The 17,117-nt window shown below is 40.3% G+C and overlaps 1 protein-coding gene across 1 annotated transcript in view; it reads left to right on the top strand.

Moving 5' to 3' along the window:
* Nucleotides 1-17,117, top strand: part of cilp2 (cartilage intermediate layer protein 2) — a 39,887-nt gene that overhangs the window by 9,848 nt on the left and 12,922 nt on the right. Inside the window, exons 2-8 of the mRNA XM_041790702.1 lie at nucleotides 8,798-8,875; nucleotides 9,714-9,983; nucleotides 10,211-10,393; nucleotides 12,017-12,172; nucleotides 12,254-12,571; nucleotides 13,046-13,154; nucleotides 14,388-14,545. Coding sequence (XP_041646636.1) covers nucleotides 8,798-8,875; nucleotides 9,714-9,983; nucleotides 10,211-10,393; nucleotides 12,017-12,172; nucleotides 12,254-12,571; nucleotides 13,046-13,154; nucleotides 14,388-14,545 — 1,272 coding nt within the window. The remainder of the gene's footprint in view (nucleotides 1-8,797; nucleotides 8,876-9,713; nucleotides 9,984-10,210; nucleotides 10,394-12,016; nucleotides 12,173-12,253; nucleotides 12,572-13,045; nucleotides 13,155-14,387; nucleotides 14,546-17,117) is intronic.

Here is a 17,117-nt window from a genome sequence, read left to right as displayed (position 1 = left end):
ACAGAGAGGTGTCCAACAGTTGCTTTATTTCTTTAATTTAATATAGTTCAGTATTTTATTCCTTTTGTAATTAAAGAGAAGTGATGGAATATGTTATTTCAAACCTAACGACCCAAATTGTTGATGTCCATCCTTGTCCATACTTGTGCTTTCTGTTGTTTGTATCAGAAACTATTTAATGAAAGCATTTCTTCAGGGAGATTTTTATCTCAGTTTTGGAAGGCACAGACAACAAATGTCTCAAATAAACAGTTCTTCTATTTGCTGTTCCTAAGGGAGTGGATTAATGCATTTGAAGCCCGTAGGCCTAAAGCACAAGCAGAGTACTTTGTATGGAGGAAATCATAAGTTCTAACCTTGTTCCTTCTGGCTCGCAAAACGTGTTATTTGCTCCTTGATGAGGCAAATTTCCTCACATACCAGCCATATGAAGCAGTCTCCCAATAAAGCATTGCTGCTTTTAAACTTCATAAAGTGTTAACATGCTAGTCAAAAAAGCACAATAAGCTCTGTGAGTCCGCCGTGGGACTGAGGCCAGTTTATATCTGCCATTACTGAGGTCACTACCCCGACATTTGCCTCCTGCTCTAGCTAATCTGGGTTTCCTCTTTTAACTTTCTAAAACCATTAGACACCTCATAAAATGCAAACTCTAAAATCATTCGCTATGTAGCTTTCATTTGCAAACATCTTGAAATGATAATAAGGAGGTGAATGCTTTGGCTGTGAATTCTCTTTGTTTAGGTGTGAATGAGAAAAGGCTTGTTGCACAATAAGAGCAGAAAAGATGCTTCATAACTTCTTGGACATAAATGTTTCCACTTTGGAGTGGAGAAGGTAATTATTAAGCCATAAGTTTGGACGGGGAAGTTAATTAAATGACTCAAAAAGGGTTTTTTGTGTCCGGTTGATCAATGAGGCTCCTTAGAGAGTAAAAAAGGAAAGGTAAACATAAGAGCATACAGATTGTAAAAGCTTCAGTGACTAGGTTTTAAATCAACAGATATTCAGTCCAGTGGCAGCTAACTTTATTTAAATACAACCAGCCTCAAAACAGGCGCAGAATCCAGTAGACAAAAGAAGCAGGGTGGAAAAACTATTTGATTTACTAAAGTAAACCTGCATGCAGAGCCACATCTGCCCAGCAGATCAGCATGAAAGCATTTGCTTCTGTTTATCCAGAGATTTCAGTGTATCAGGGAGACAAAGCCTATGTGGAAGCCTATCAATGCTTTTTTTTGAAAGCCAGGGGCGTAATAAAGTACTGCAAAGGTCAGACGACTGTCTGTATTTGACCCTAAAACTTATGTAATACATTTTTGGACAGTCTATCTTTGTTCTATTGAGCTACTGCCCTGCTTTGCTAAATCTATCAAAAAATGTTAGAGCTAGAAGGAAAAATGTGCTGGCATGACAAGAAAGACTTGAAGTGAGCCGTAAAACCAGTGTGGACTGGGATTGATACTGGCCCCTGTGCTGGGATTCAGCTCATAAAATCAGCAGTGTCTCCCTGAAAGTGCTAAGTGTTTGCACATACATCACACGGTGAGGTTGCATAAGCTCTTCTTTGTTTTATTCTTACACCATGACATTTATGATTTCCGTGCAGCTGGAGTGACACTCAGAGATGAAATGTCAAGCAAACAAGTGACGTTTTTGAGAACATAAAATTTTTATCCTTTAGGAAAGCGGATCATTAGGCTTCAAAGCAGAAAGGAAAAGGTGACACTGAGCCAAATGTACAACAAACGCTGGACTGAACTCTTCCCCTAATAAGCGCTTTCATCGTTTCATCAAACATGCAAAAAAATTATGATGATATAATAATGACTCAGTGGTACAGGCATGCTGTATACATCACAACCATGCTATTAATCTGTGAAAAACTTGCATGTGTGCACATGTGTACACAGTGGATGTATGTAAGAGGTGATGGAGCAAGTTTACATGAAGTTTTCTGGCTTGGCCGCGGGCTAACAGATGACTCGGCATGAGCTGATTTGTCACAGCTGGAGCTTGATTAGCATCCTGAGCGGTGGCGGCTTGTTGATAGATCAGGAGGAGAAGGGAGGACAGGCAGGGAGGAAGGGGGAGACAATATGCTGAGGGATGAAAAGATATGACAAAGAGCATTGGGGAGATGATTAATAGGAAGGATGTTCCACAGTTTGGATGAATAGTGGAGCAGCAGGGAGACATATCCCAATGAGATGGAAAAGGAACAGATAGTGAAGGAGTAGGGGAGTGAAAAGAGAGAAGAAATAGATTAGAAGTTTAGATATTTAATAGGTGAAATACATCTAAGGGGAAAGGAAAGAAAAAGAAAGAAAATAAATTAAGGGGCTGTTTTCTTGGTTTTAGCCCCAAAAGTCCAGTCATTTTTCAGCACATGAAAAGGACAGAAGTCCTGTGGCTACAATGAATAAAGTGAAGGGTACAGAGTGTAGGGAGTAAAAAGAAAAGGGCAAAGGGGAAGCATGCAATAAGAAGAGCCATAGAGCCTCAAAGAAAGGGCAGTGTGTGTCAGAGTGTATGTGTTCATGGTGGTGTGCATGTGCATGAAAATATCAGCAGTGGTTGTAAAACCAAAGCACAGAGTAAGAGCCAGTAATAAGATTTCTTATACTGTTTAATTTGTATTTTTAATCGGTTTGGTTGACATTTTTCTTGAACCCTCCTTTTTCCTAACTTTCATGGTGATGAAAGCCTGCATAGCTAAGCTTAATCAATGTTGTTGTCAGGTCAAGACACATGAGCACAAATCAAGTCTTAAGACCGCACCGTTCCAGTCCGATTTTGAGCCACTAATGAGGAGTCTATGTTTGGTCCAAGTCCAGTCCCTACTGTCTGAATTCCACAAAATTTCAATCAGTAATTTAGCCACATGCTTAACTTGTGCAAGTGTGCACTTGCACTTGAAAAAATATCCATGTGACTTAGTTAGCATATAACTACGCCACATGGATTACATCCCGAAATGTAAATATGCACCCATGTGAAGTAGGGGTGTGTATTGGCAAGAATCTGCTGACAATACATATACAATACAATACATATCACGATACAGGGGTGTCGATATTGATATATTGCGATACTATGAGCAGGGCGATATATTGCGATATTTACATATATATCATTTTGTATGTGTGTGTGTGTGTTTATATATATATATAAATATATAACAACTGTGCAATTTTAAGCTAATACTTTAAATAACAGAATTAAGCTATTAATAAAAATGTATTAAAATTATTTGTATAGTATATAAATAAAAATATATAGATAAATATATGAAGTATTATAAAATATAAGGTCCTGCATGCAATCTGAAGATGAGGATATTCCCCATTTGTTGTAATGAATTAAAATGCTTTCAGGATTTTTATGAGAAAATTTGAAAAATAAATCAATATAGAGTAAATGTACTCAAATCTTTTATATTTCACAGTATATCAGCTTGTTTGTCTTTACATAATGACAAGGTGCTTGTGGAGGGAGACTATATATGAGACACAAGCTGATCTTCATGTCCAGCGTTAAGGACTGATGGACTGTGTTCTGAGGAGGACATGACGTGATCGTCCAGCAATTTGGTCGTATTATGGAAGCTGTCATTACTAACATTCACTACACGGCGCAGGTCCTTACAAATAAAACAAAGGCTATCTTCAAATTGGCCTACTGCATACTCCTGCAGTATGTATTGTGCACTGCATACTGCATTCAACAGTAGTATGCAGTATGAACGCCAGTCGGACGTTATTGTGTAGTATGCTTGGCCTGGTTCAGCAGGTTTCCGGTATACAGATGTACGTCATACCCTGGTCAATATTAAATGATGCACACATTGTTTTCCATCCATTTACGTACAGAAAAAATCTGGGAAGCATTTTTATTTGATTTTTGGGGATTTTTACTGCTACTGTTTTTAGCTTAGCATGTATAATGCAGTGAAAGGACACACTTGACAGCACCTTTCCAGCCGTTATGAGCCTTAACAGCAAAACAAAAACAACAGTGACCTTATTACAACTTATTTCGCTACAGTACACGTTAAAAAGGTAAAGGTAAAAGGTAATGGCACTTTTTGTAACCGTCAGTCGCTCCGATGAAAGTTCCGCCGCTCTCCGCTATAATGAACTCTGACCCGGCACTTTGCATTGTGGGTAACAGTAGGCAAAGCAGACTGGCCCGATGCATACTGTGCAATTTTCCTGAATCAGTACGTCATCCGGGTATTTTTGGCATACTGCAACTTTAGCATTTGTTCGCATACTGCATACTGCATACTACATTTTGGGCAAATCAGTACGCACTGCTAGTAAAGTAGGCGAATTCGAAAACAGCCAAAGTGTTGACTGTATTTATGGTTGCATGAGTAACAACCAGCGGTAGCTTCAGCAGGCTTCTTTCACGTTAGCTGTTAGCTTCTAAGCTATCACTATGTTGTCAGGTCCGTTGTGTTGTCTGAGTACTTCACTCTGATGTAGCTTATCTTACAAACGGCTTGACTCCTGTCTAATTTTGTACTGTCTTTAATTTTTTGATAGCCAAAACAAGTCCACATATCAGCTATGAATGCACTGCTGGGTAGGCATGAGCAACCGGCTCACTCAGACCGGAAGTCTCACTTGATCTCGTTGTTTAAGCAGAGGAGAAGAGGGAACAGTCAACTGCTTACCACCAGCTGGTGGTCCCTGGCGCCAACTAGCGGTCGGGGGGTAAAATTACACCACAAACTACCGCACCAACAAAGTAAATTATTGATTATAAAAATATCAATACAGCATTTTAAAACATCGATACAGTATTGCGCTGCGAAATATCGCGATGTATAAATGTATCGATATTTTCTAACACCAGCCTACAGTTAAGCCAATCTTCCAAGGAAGTGTGTCCTGAATCACCTACTTCATTAGTAAACTTTATTACTGTTCACTACAGTGTGATAGACAGCAGTGATCTTGACAGGGCGGTGCAGCCACAAACCACACACTGCTGTTTTGAACAAACTGGAAGTTATGATGGTTTAACCATCTCTTTCTTCTTCTGCTTTTTTAATCACAAAAAGATGGATGGTGGTTATCATGGAAACTTGACACCTTTTTTCACCCACTATAAAACACAGAAATTAACTTACTTTGCCCTAAATGCCTTTGCTTGATTGAATGTGCAGTTGGCACTAGTTGCACATTAGTCAGCTTGCTTACGGATACCATTGGAGGACTGTTGCCTTTTAAATGGTGACACATTTGTAAGGAACATGAATTTGTGGGATGAGCAGCAGAACTAAGTATGTGGGTTGTGCCTATGAAAAATTGATAAAATCTCTGCCAATCACGAACAGCTTAATTTGCTGTTTTTCTTGACTCTTGTTTTGAGCTTTGGGTATGTCCAGGTGCTGTCAATTAGATGAATGATTGTCCTCATTTGAAGCAATCTCAATGCAGAGAGATATCGAGGCGAGATTCTTCAGCCAGTGGCAATCCCATATCTCCAGAGTCTGGGACCAAACTCTATCCTCAAAGATGACAATGCTCGCCTTATGGAATCAACTTGGGTGTGCCGTGTGTCCAAGTGACCAACGCAACCACATTGGCTGACTTGTGACAAATGCTGGTTGAAGAATGGGATGCCATCCCACAGCAGTGTGTGACCAGGCAATGACAGCCAGGCTGTTGTGGCTGTGTATTGTTCTACACATGCTACTGAGGCTCCTGTTCGTTAAATGAATGAATGGTTAATTTCCAATATGTCTTGTTTTTTCAGACTTCAATCATCAAATCCACCATACAACACCAAACAAGAGTCAATGACGGAATAAGCTGTTTGGCATTGACAGGGAAGATTAGGCAAATTTTCATGCTCAGATTTGTTGCTCATCCTGAAAATGCATGTTCCTTACAAATGTGGCACAGTTTAAAAGGGATATGAGATTTATTGCCATCGAGCATTGTTAGAACGAAGAAAAAATTGACTAAACTCAAATTTTCCTACATTTTGTGCTAAGTTTATCTAAAAATTGCCTATGTGGTGTGACCTTTTCAGGTCTTCATTAGGGCGATTGTCAGCAGTGGCTTTTACACCTGCGACAATTTCACAATTAATCTAAATACAACCATTGTGTCAGGCTGCGCAGTTACATAAATGCATAAAAGACTACAATTCTTTTTGTACTAAGTAATAATTGAAAGAGTTCAAAAATGCCCCCAGAAAGGCCTTTAAGTTTACAATAGTTCCACTGTTGCACTTTGTAGAATTACCTTTATTTTAAAAATGGAAACCCTTTTTTAATATTACATTATTTTGAAAACAGTTGTGTAAAAACTTTAGGGTTTTATGCTGCTTAATATTTGTATGATTTGAGTTGAGAAATACTCATTTCAAAAGTATCATAATTTTCTGCTTTTTCCTTGATAACCAAGCAAGTAGACTCATGATACCATTTATGTATTATATTGGATTTGCAAATCACCATATTGTACAGTACGCCATCATTATTACCAAATTGTGCGGCACTAAGGAGAGTATGAGGATCATTTGTCTTGAATGTGTAAGCCTATTGGTTCAAGAAACAGGGGCGTGTCACTTAATCACCAGAAGGAAGAGAAACAGAAGTAGGTACTTTGCCAAGTAAAATAAAGGCAATTTAATTCTGGACAAGCTGTACAGTGTACAGTGGATCACTTTTTTGAGGGACAGTTGCTGTTTGCATTTTCTGATTAAGTTTTTTTTACTGATGCAAGTACCCCGTCACAAGATGAATTAACTTCTAGACAAAAAACATCTCAAGATCAGTTTTACAGTGGTGGGGAGAATTTACCAGTCATACACTATGTTGCCAAAAGTATTGGCTCACCTGCCTCGACTCGCATATGAACTTAAGTGACATCCCATTCTTAATTCCTAGGGTTTAACATGATGTCGGTCCACCCTTTGCAGCTATAACAGCTCTGGGAAGGCTTTCCACATGGTTTAGGAGTGTGTTTATGGGGATTTCTGACCATTCTTCCAGAAGCGCATTTGTGAGGTCACACACTGATGTTGGACGAGAAGGCCTGGCTCTCAGTCTCCACTGTAATTCATCTCAAAGGTGTTCTACTGGGTTGAGCCAGTCAAGTTCATCCACACCAAACTCTCTCATCCATGTCTTTATGGACCTTGCTTTGTGCACTGGTGCACAGTCATGTTGGAGCAGGAAGGGGCCATCCCCAAACTGTTCATACAAAGTTGGGAGCATGGAATTGTCCAAAATTTCTTGGTATGCTGAAGCATTCAGAGTTCCTTTCACTGGAACTAAGGGTCCAAGCCCAGCTCCCGAAAAACAACCCCACACCATAATCCCCCCTTCACCAAACTTTACACTTGGCACAATGCAATCAGACAAGTACCATTCTCCTGACAACTGCCAAACCCAGACCGGTCCATCAGATTGCAAGATGGACAAGTCTCCACTGCTCTAGAGTCCAGTGGCAGCGTGCTTTACACCACCGCATCCGACGCTTTGTATTACACTTGGTGATGTATGGCTTGCATGCAGCTGCTCAGCCATGGAAAGCCATTCCATGAAGCTCTGTATGCACTGTTCTTGAGCTAATCTGAAGGCCACATAAGGTTTAGAGGTCTGTAGCGGTTGACTCTGCAGATAGTTGGCGACCTCTGTGCACTATGCGCCTCAGCATCCGCTGACCACACTCCGTGGCTGAGTTGCTGTCATTCCCAGTCACTGACAGTTGACTGTGGAAAATTTAAGAGCGAGGAAATTTCATGACTGGACTTGTTGTACAGGTGGCATCCTATCACAGTACCGCTCTGGAATTCACTGAGCTCCTGAGAACAACCCATTCTTTCACAAATGTTTGTAGAAACAGTCTACATGCCTAGGTGCTTGATTTTATACACCTGTGGCCATGGAAGTGATTGGAACACCTGTTTCAATTATTTGGATGGGTGAGTGAATACTTTTGGTAATATAGTGTATGTCAGTTGTACAGCTATACAGAATACACAGTCTATGTCTTATGCCCTTCTAATTTGACCTCAGTGATTTTTTTAATATTTCCTGCTTCTTTCTCAAATCCACTAACCCTGATTTCACACATAAAACATTAGGGGGGCTGGCAGGAAGACTTCTGGTGTAAAGCTGGTGTCTTAAATTCAGCCATTTTCATTGACACAATACATCTAACCCATTAAACTTCAGGAAATCTTAAGGAGTTTTAAATCCCTGTGAAAGCAATACAAATAACTTTAGCATCTCTTAGTTTTCTGAGCATCCTGGACAGATGTTTGTTTTGACCTTATTTCCATATTCTCCACAAACATGCTGCACTGCTCTTGCTTGCATTTGCTGCAAAATATTCAAAAGCAAAAGACCGCTGATTCACTTCTGTAGCCATCCTAGTAAGAACTGAACAAGATGGCATGTGGATATACATGCAGGCCTTTGCTTAAAACTTTTTAAATTATTACAGCAGTATAAAAAAATAATAGAACAATAAAGCAGTCCTTATCAGTAAATGAGTCAGAGTCCCCCTTTCCAACTTTTGATTCCAAATTCAGCCAGTACTCAAGTTTGTGCTAAGTCTCAAGGCCATAAAACCAGGACTGGAGTTGGACTGGAAAGAAACTGTGCCCAGAATTTGACTGCTGCACGCTGACATGCACTGTTATGTAAATCAGCTAATTTGCTTCAGAGGAAATAAGAAGAGAAATATGTAATAAAAAGGGAATGGATGAATTGAAATGTCTATTTGACTATTGCTCTATTGTCTGATGTTTTTCTTCTGTTTTGCAGGACTTGTTAGGACCAGAAATCTGTCAGACAGAAGCAGGAGAGCAGCCATTAACGCCTTCACTGACACACAGTCAACAGGTACTGAATCCATCAGCACAGATACACTGAGCTGGCTCTGCTGCAAGGGCTTTAAAACAATGAAAGTTGAAGGGAAACGGCTGACAGAGACATATGAGGAAAAGCTGTGCAATTTAAGATAAATGGATAGCTTTCTAAACACATCAGGAGGTGAATGTTACACCATGAATAGGCCTGTTTGTGCCACTTAGAAATGCTATTAGCTGCAGATGTTTTAGCAGTAGTTTCACAGAATTGGCATCCTGAGCTCTGGGATGCATGAGTAACAGACAAATAAATAATAGTCAGACTGTCACATTATTGTTGCATCAAGTTTTAATTCTCCAAAACATCAGTATTTGGGTAAATGTGGGTTTTGTGTGAGGCCTCTTTTCCCTGCAGGCCCGCTGAAAAATGCACTTATTAGACTTTTTCCCTTACTTCTTTGACAAAAAAATCTCATTAGTGTTGCTAATCCATTCTTTGTTTTCAGTCCCTCAAAATTCTCCTGAGGATTTTCCTCTGAGTTCAGAACATGCAGCAGGCTAAAAATCTAGACAATATGTCTCATCAGTCAGGCCAGGAGGCTTGGAAAGAACCTGGACATTGCAGAGCTCCCTGGGGTGTGTGAAGTCAGTTTTAAATGGTGGTAGCAGACCTCCTCCAAAAGTTTGTAACCCATCCCAGCAGTTTCCCTGCCTTTTGCTTTTTCTTGGTACTGACCCACGTCCTCCCTTCATGTAACCAGCTACATCCCCTCAAACTCCTTTATCTCTGGATTCAAAGCAGAATTGTTTTCTTGCTATCTGACTTTTATTCCCTGTACCCTGCACATCTTCTTCCTTCCATGTGCCTCCAGGTGTGACAGAGTGGACGTCTTGGTTCAACATCGACCATCCAGGAGGCAATGGAGATTACGAGCGCCTAGAGGCTATTCGTTTCTATTACAGGGAGAGGGTTTGTGCACGGCCCACTGCCATGGAGGCTCGGACTACAGACTGGGTGGCTGCTGCTGACACGGGGGAAGTGGTCCACTCGAGTCTGGAGAAGGGGTTCTGGTGCATCAACAAGGAACAGCCTCAAGGCCGCATCTGCTCCAACTATCATGTCCGCTTTCAGTGTCCCCCAGGTAGCACTTCTGACGGCAGCATAGGACTGTACAAACTGTTACATCATAGATGCAAACATTTAACCAGTACATGAATGAAACACACTTATGTATGTATGCACACAAACACTGGATATAACCATGTTATATAATGTGTCCTGTTCTGGTTCAGCCTTTTATAGCATCATATGATGCCAGTTTTCCCTAGGACATCACGCTCTGTTCCGTTCTTTAATATGTGTCTTTAGTGCAGAGCTACTGGACTGACTGGAGTGAGTGGGGTCCCTGTTCCACCTCAGTTTGTGATGATGTAGGAATCCAGGTCCGCCAGAGGAGATGTGTCAACACTCAGCCCATGCCTCTCCTGTTGGTGCCGGCGTGTCAGGGGCATCATTCAGAGAGGAGAGAGTGCTCCAACCCTCCATGCACAGGTAAAATTTACTAGCACCAAACTTGGCAGATATATTTAGGGAAAAGTAATGAGGTTGTATGTGAAACAGCAGCTTGTTAACAGGCGATATGAGCATCTTTGAAAGAAAAGAAAAAGCCCAGTGGTCTCATGTTAGACAGAATTCTTACTGCCAAGATCAGAGCTGTAAAGGCAAGCTTCACACTTATGATCTCTGTAAACAGAGGCAGTTTGTGCTTATGAATGCAGAATGTGTGAAATACAATTGAGCACGTTCCACTTTTTCAAACAGTTAAGCATTCTCAAAATTTCCTAGTGATATTTGGCATTACCACCAGGTGTTTAAAAGCCACATAATAGAAGAAGCAGGTGGACCAAGCACACACGCAAGCACATTGAGCAGAGTGCATGCATCTACAGGCATTTAATTCAGTCCTTTTATAAAAAGTTCTGAGTATAAATTCAAAACATTGAGAACATTTATGAGGGGGGTGGGGGGGGGACAGGTCAGGAAAAGAGCAAGCACATCTTTTCTGTCATGGAAGGCTTTGGGTGCTGTTCTTTGCTCTTTACTATATAAAGAAATGTGGTCCAGTTCTGATCAAACTGCTGCTGTACTATGGCTACATCTGAGCTAAACATTCTGCTTTTGATACTGTTGATCGTCAAGCACTGGGCATGCTACCTCTAGGCCAAATTATCCAGAAACACAACCCCTCATAACACTGATATGCTGATGACACTTTGCTTTATTTCTCAGTCAAACCAGACAATTCATCTGATCTCACCTCTCTCATAGCCTGTCCTGATGATTTAAAGACCTGGATGGCTCACAGTTTCCTTCAACTTAACAAACTGAAAACTGAGTGGTTGTTTTAAAGTCCCTGCGATGCCACAAAACTTGTCCTGAAAAACTTAGATGTCTTGTCCTTACATACTAAGCCCCATGCTAAAAACCTTGGATTCATTTTTGACAACACCTTTACATTTGATAGTCAAGTAATAGCTGGTTTCTGTCAACACACTATCTATCTCAAAGTTAAAACCAACATTTTCTTCTAATGATTATGAAAAAGTTACCCATGCTTTCATTTCATCCTGGTTAGATTATTGTATTAATTTCCTGTATTTTGGTATCAGCCAGTCATCTCTGTCTCGCCTGCAGCTGGTGCAAAATGCAGCTGCCAAGCTGCTAACAGGCTCCAGAAAGCAGGAATATATAAGCCCAGTTCTAGCATCTCTTCACTGGCTCAGTCAGCTATGGGCTATAGATTTTAAGATAGCACTTTGTTTTTTAAGTCCTGGATGGAATAGCCTCAAACTACATTACTGACCTCCTCAGGCCATACATACAGCTGCGATTTTATGATTTAAAGCTGTAATTGTGATTTTGTGACATTGAAAATGCCTCCATGCTATGTTCTACTGTGTGGTCTTCAGGGAGTTAACTTGTAATTGGCAGTCTTTAAAATATAACTTTTTTAGCAACATATTTCTTGTTGAGCCCAAAACACTGTATAATCCCAAACAAACCCTAACAAGCCAGTGAAATCAATGTGTTTAAAGCTTAAAATTGCTAAATTCATTAAAAATGTGACTGGAAAACTAAGTATTAAGTGATTCATTATTGTATCTCTTTTAACAGCCAATTGGAGTCTGTGGGGTCGGTGGGGAACGTGTTCAGTGACCTGTGGTGGAGGTCGCAGGATACGGAGGAGGACATGTGTGAGAGACTCTGTGACTGTACATTGTACTGGACGCCCTGTTGAAATACAGAAGTGTGGGAAGGCTCCATGCCCAGGTATGCTGACTCTGTGCAATAAAGACTATACTATTCTGTTACTGGGTCTATTCTAATGTTTTTCTGGCCTCCTCCCCACAGCAAAATGTCAGCTTGTGTGCACCGAGGGCCGCCCCAGCGAGGACTGCAGCAGGTGTGTGTGTCCAGGCCACATGCTGCATGGAGATGTCCACACTGTGACTAATGTCCCCATAGCAGGAGCGTGGGTGGCTCTGGCCGACCAGCCTAAGGTGGTCCGTGCCCGTACAGATGCCAAAGGTCGGTTCAGGCTCCCAGGAGTGTGTTCATCCACCTCCGCCTCAATCTCCATCAGGAAAGAGAAGTTTGCCCCAGTTACTGTGTCCTCGTCCAGTAACACCACAGGGTCGTCTTGGGTGCATGCTGTTCTTAAATCTGCTGGTGGGTACTAGAACAAACATTGCCTGGTATAACAATAGGAAAGTACAAATGTTTGTTGTTTTCAAAAAACTAAACCCAGCTGAAGGAAATTGTTTTCTTTAAGTTGAGACTTTTTCTTTTTTATTTCTTCGACGTTTTTGTGAGTTTCATTGATCGTCTTATTACAGTTCCATACACGTCAATCTTCAAGAAAACAGGAGATTGATAAAATACAACACAAACAATCTAGCCTTGTGCAGCTTCCCAGTGTCCGGAGCACTTTCCATCTTTGTTGCAAGGAGACCAAATAAAAGCAGGCCTGTGATACTTTTGAAAGCGTAAATCTCCCAACAATCATATTTCATAAGCCTTGAGACCAATGAGAGGATAAAGTTAAATGTCTGACTGAGTTTTATTAGGTTCCAAAACTCTGCAACAACCATTAGCATTATTCAGAGCAAAGCTTTAAAGTTTTCTCTTCTCTGCTTCCCACAGAGAAGCCGTACATTGTGAAGCACCCAGAGGACAAAGTGCGTTATGAGGGAGGACGGGTACTGTTGTGCTGCAAGGCAACTGGATCACCTAAGCCAGACAAATACTACTGGTGAGCTGAAAGATGGTGCTGGCATATTATCAATGACATTAACCCTCCAGTATCACTCTGGACATCTTGTCCAAAAGGGTGAATTTTCAATTCTATTCCACAATAATATTGTTGGTGTCACTGCAGTGGCATGATTTTATGTAGGAAGGTTGTTTTCTTGATAAAGTTTGAAATTTCTATGTAATTTTTTTAAGGACCTATAGTTTACTCTGTATAAATGCACTGACCTAATAAGCCATTTGTGAACAGAAATGTCCAGTGTGAAAAACACAAGTTAGAAAATATAAACTTTATTTTACCCTTTTTTAAAATTAATTCTCTCCACTAACTTCAGTCCTGTAAAGAACTGCCAAATATTTCAACATTTTGGGGTATTTAAACCTTTAAATGCCCATTTGACTACAATAAGTCATAGTTGTTATTTTTGAAAAATGACAGAAAATGGGTTATTTTCTAAAAAATAAATGTCCACACAAAGTAGCATACTGCAAACCCCCATCATTTAGTATTTAGTACATAAAACAGTGACTCTATGTATCCAAACTGATATTTTAAGGGTTAAAATGCTGAAAATAATTGAAACAGGTCACTTTGAACAGGACTGAAGTTGAGTGAAAGATATATGCCAAAAAAGTGGAAAATATACATCTGTTTGGCAGTTTCTGTAAGTGAAAATTTTTGTCCACCAATGGCTTATAAGGGAGTAAAGTTTTAAATCATACACTACAAAAAAAGGAAAAGGAATTGCTGTTTTCTGACATATCCAGGACTATGCTTGAAAAAAATTCTCCGGCCACCTGACATGTATTTTTTTTAAGAAGATAACAATTTTTTTTTTAATTGGCCATGACTTCTTGTAGCCAAAATGGAATTTAAAGGGTTCAAATCCTCGATATATTAAATTATTAGGTAGTTTTGGACAGGATTGAGGTTGATGAAACAATTAATCAAAAATATTTTAGATTAATGTTTTATATAATTTCTTAATGAATGTTGTCTGTCAGAATGCACAACAAGTGAAAGCTTTTTGTATTACACATAGTCCTTTTCAAGTTTTAATATGTCATTTTTAGTTATTTTTTTAGCTTTACATACATAGAGTGTAAGAAAAAGACATATGTAGTACAGTGATTTTTTATTTATGTTTTGGAGTTTAATTTCTTTAATACATCAGTAGTTCAAATTAATTACAAGGTGTTCTCTACTTTCTTATCTATGTGATCGTTTTTCAAGGTACCACAATGGGACTCTGCTCGACAGAAAGGTTTACAAGTATGAAGAGGACCTGGTACTTAGGGACCTGAAGCTGGAGCAGTCAGGGCAGTACTACTGCAAAACCAGCAGCCCTGCAGGCAGCATCAAGTCCTCTCCAGCTGTCCTTACTGTGATTGGTACGTGTAAAAGCCAGTGTGTCTGTGCATTATGATCTTTCCAGATTGAAACAACCCAGTGATTGAGAGTCCATCCTAATGCTGATAATTAAGAGTTGGAGGTGCCAAAGGAGGATAGAGGTTTCTGGTTGGTACTGAGCAGATACAGGACTGTGAGGAACTTGAAGCCATGTTTGGGTGAAAAATTGAGGCTGAACATAAGGTAAGGTGAACATTTGGCAAGTAAGCCTGCCTGAGGGCACCATCAGGCGGGAAGGAGGATTGACACAACCCCAGCCATGCTCTGGATGTCCTTGTATTTTGGCATGGTCACGGGAAAATGTATCAAGTATCTGCTGATACATGTGTCGAGCTTTACTCTGCTCCCCTCAACCCCGGATTGTGGCACATGGGCCCCATGATGAATCTTGAGTGCACTGCGTACCTAAACCTTTTGCACACAACTGTACATGCTACAGAATTTCGGGCAGGGTTAAAGTTGTTGAGCTGGTTCTTGTAGACCCTTAAGCCTGCCATATGTCCAGTCTATGCCCTAAACACCATAGTAGCCTGCGGCATCATGAGCACGCATACACTTGTGCTTTGGTGTGTCTGCTTAGCTCTGTAACGCTCCACTTAGGTGCTACTTGCCAGATTTCAAGTTATATTGCCAGCTTCTGATCCTGCCATATTCTTTTCATGTTTATGTAAGGAAACCATGGCAACTGGAGCTGATAAATATTGAGGGGAAGTTGATTTACTGAAACTGTTGTAGTGAAGAAAAGAAAGGAAACATCAAAGGAGATACACTGTAGCTGCGCAATCAGTTGATTCGAGGAAATTGTTTGTTTGACCACTGAGAGACATGGATGAGGAAATGCACTTCTGATATTTCATCTCAGCAAGTAGATGTGATGAATTGGTTTGTTGTCTGTTCAGCTGCCATTTATCTCACACTAGAGTACACTCAATATGCCTGTAGACATTACTCAGAGACTGGCAGTCTACCCAGCTTACCAGTCACGGGGCTTGCGGTCTGCATTGTATTGACATGAAGTTACATTAAGGAGGAGGTTCATGTCAGGTTACGTGGATAGGCCTCTGCAAAGGCTTAGAGTAATGGGAACCTAGGGTGCATGCTATGGTGTAGATTTGACACAGAAGTATAAATCAGGCTTTAGTAGAATTCAGTTTCAATCCATTGAGTCTGTCTTAAAATGGACAAAGAGTCTGAAATCTCCTACTGTACAAAACGAAGCATCTGTGATGGGTGTTGACATGTTGCTAAGACATGCACAGAAGTTGTCCAGCATTCTGAGCTGGGGAATTTAAGTCACACTCCTTACACAAAACACATCTAATTTATGACGCATCGGCAAAGAACCATCAGGTTGATGGGGTCTTTCCACAGCAGAACAGAAAAAAACAAAAAGACACTGGTAGTCGTGGAAAATTCAATTACTCTTAAGTCAGTGTTTGTTAGTAAATTTGTGGTGTGCAGCAAGATGACCAACACAACACCCTACAAACTAACAGATCCATTTACCAACAAGCAGACTCTCTACTCTTAAAACTAAATCTTGCACAAACAAGACTTATACTCCTTGTGGTTTGCTATAAAAACAATGGCAGTATTTATTCTTCTTCCTTCTTCAGACTTACCTGACACGCCAAATGGAATGTTTCACATATTGTTGTATGGATATATTTCACATACATTTAGGAAACTTCCCATACAGAGCATTATGAAAAGGCAGGATTTTTCAAAAAATTCTCAGAACGTGATTGGACAAACGTCCCGTCTGTCACATTCATTATGGGCCAATCAGAGCGATAAGACAAAATATTGTAGTAGACTTGCTGCTCTGGTACTACCCTGAGCTCTACAGGCTAACGCTGCCATTGTATGTGAACATCGTTTCTGCCTCAGTTTGAGTTAACAGGCAAAAACTCGCGTTTTTTCCCCTCAAAGTCTGACGGTTGTACCACAACTAAGTCAGTGAGCTGTCTCTGTCAGCCTGCCTGGGGCTTTAACACAAGCTAAGTGCTGCTTTGGCTGGTTGCAGAGGCCAGTGCTGCAACTCTTCCTCTTACAACGGCATAAACAACCATTTAAACATCTATTTTAACTTATGACTTTCTTTTCTAAGTCCACAGTGAGTCAAAAATCCAGGCTGCGATGTTAAATGAGGTCAGAAAAGCTGCTGTAAACTAGCTGTATTCCCCGGTTCAGTAGCCAAAGCTAAGCTAACTCAATGCTAAACATAGTACTTCCGCCAAGCTCTTCAAAATAAAATTCAGCGGCTTTTATTTTCCTGAAACACTTTTATTCTGAACTCTTTCACTAGGAAACGTGTTCAAGTCATTAGCAGCTTAACGCGCCTCATCAGGTTAGAGATGAAATGCAAAAATCGGAGTGCAGTTAGACAGAAGTAAACCTAGAGAGACTTAAAAAAAATAAAACATGTTTTCTGTGTTCCTATACTTGGAGATAAATTGAATTTGCCATCAAAGGCTTGTTTTAAGGGGAGAAGGGGGTTAACAACACTTGAATTTGGATTAAAAAGCATTATCTCTTTTTAATTTTGTTATG

Source organism: Cheilinus undulatus, linkage group 7, assembly GCF_018320785.1.
Source record: "Cheilinus undulatus linkage group 7, ASM1832078v1, whole genome shotgun sequence".
Lineage (NCBI taxonomy): Eukaryota > Metazoa > Chordata > Actinopteri > Labriformes > Labridae > Cheilinus > Cheilinus undulatus.
Note: the sequence above shows the minus strand (reverse complement) of the source record. Positions and strands in the feature narration are given on the sequence as shown.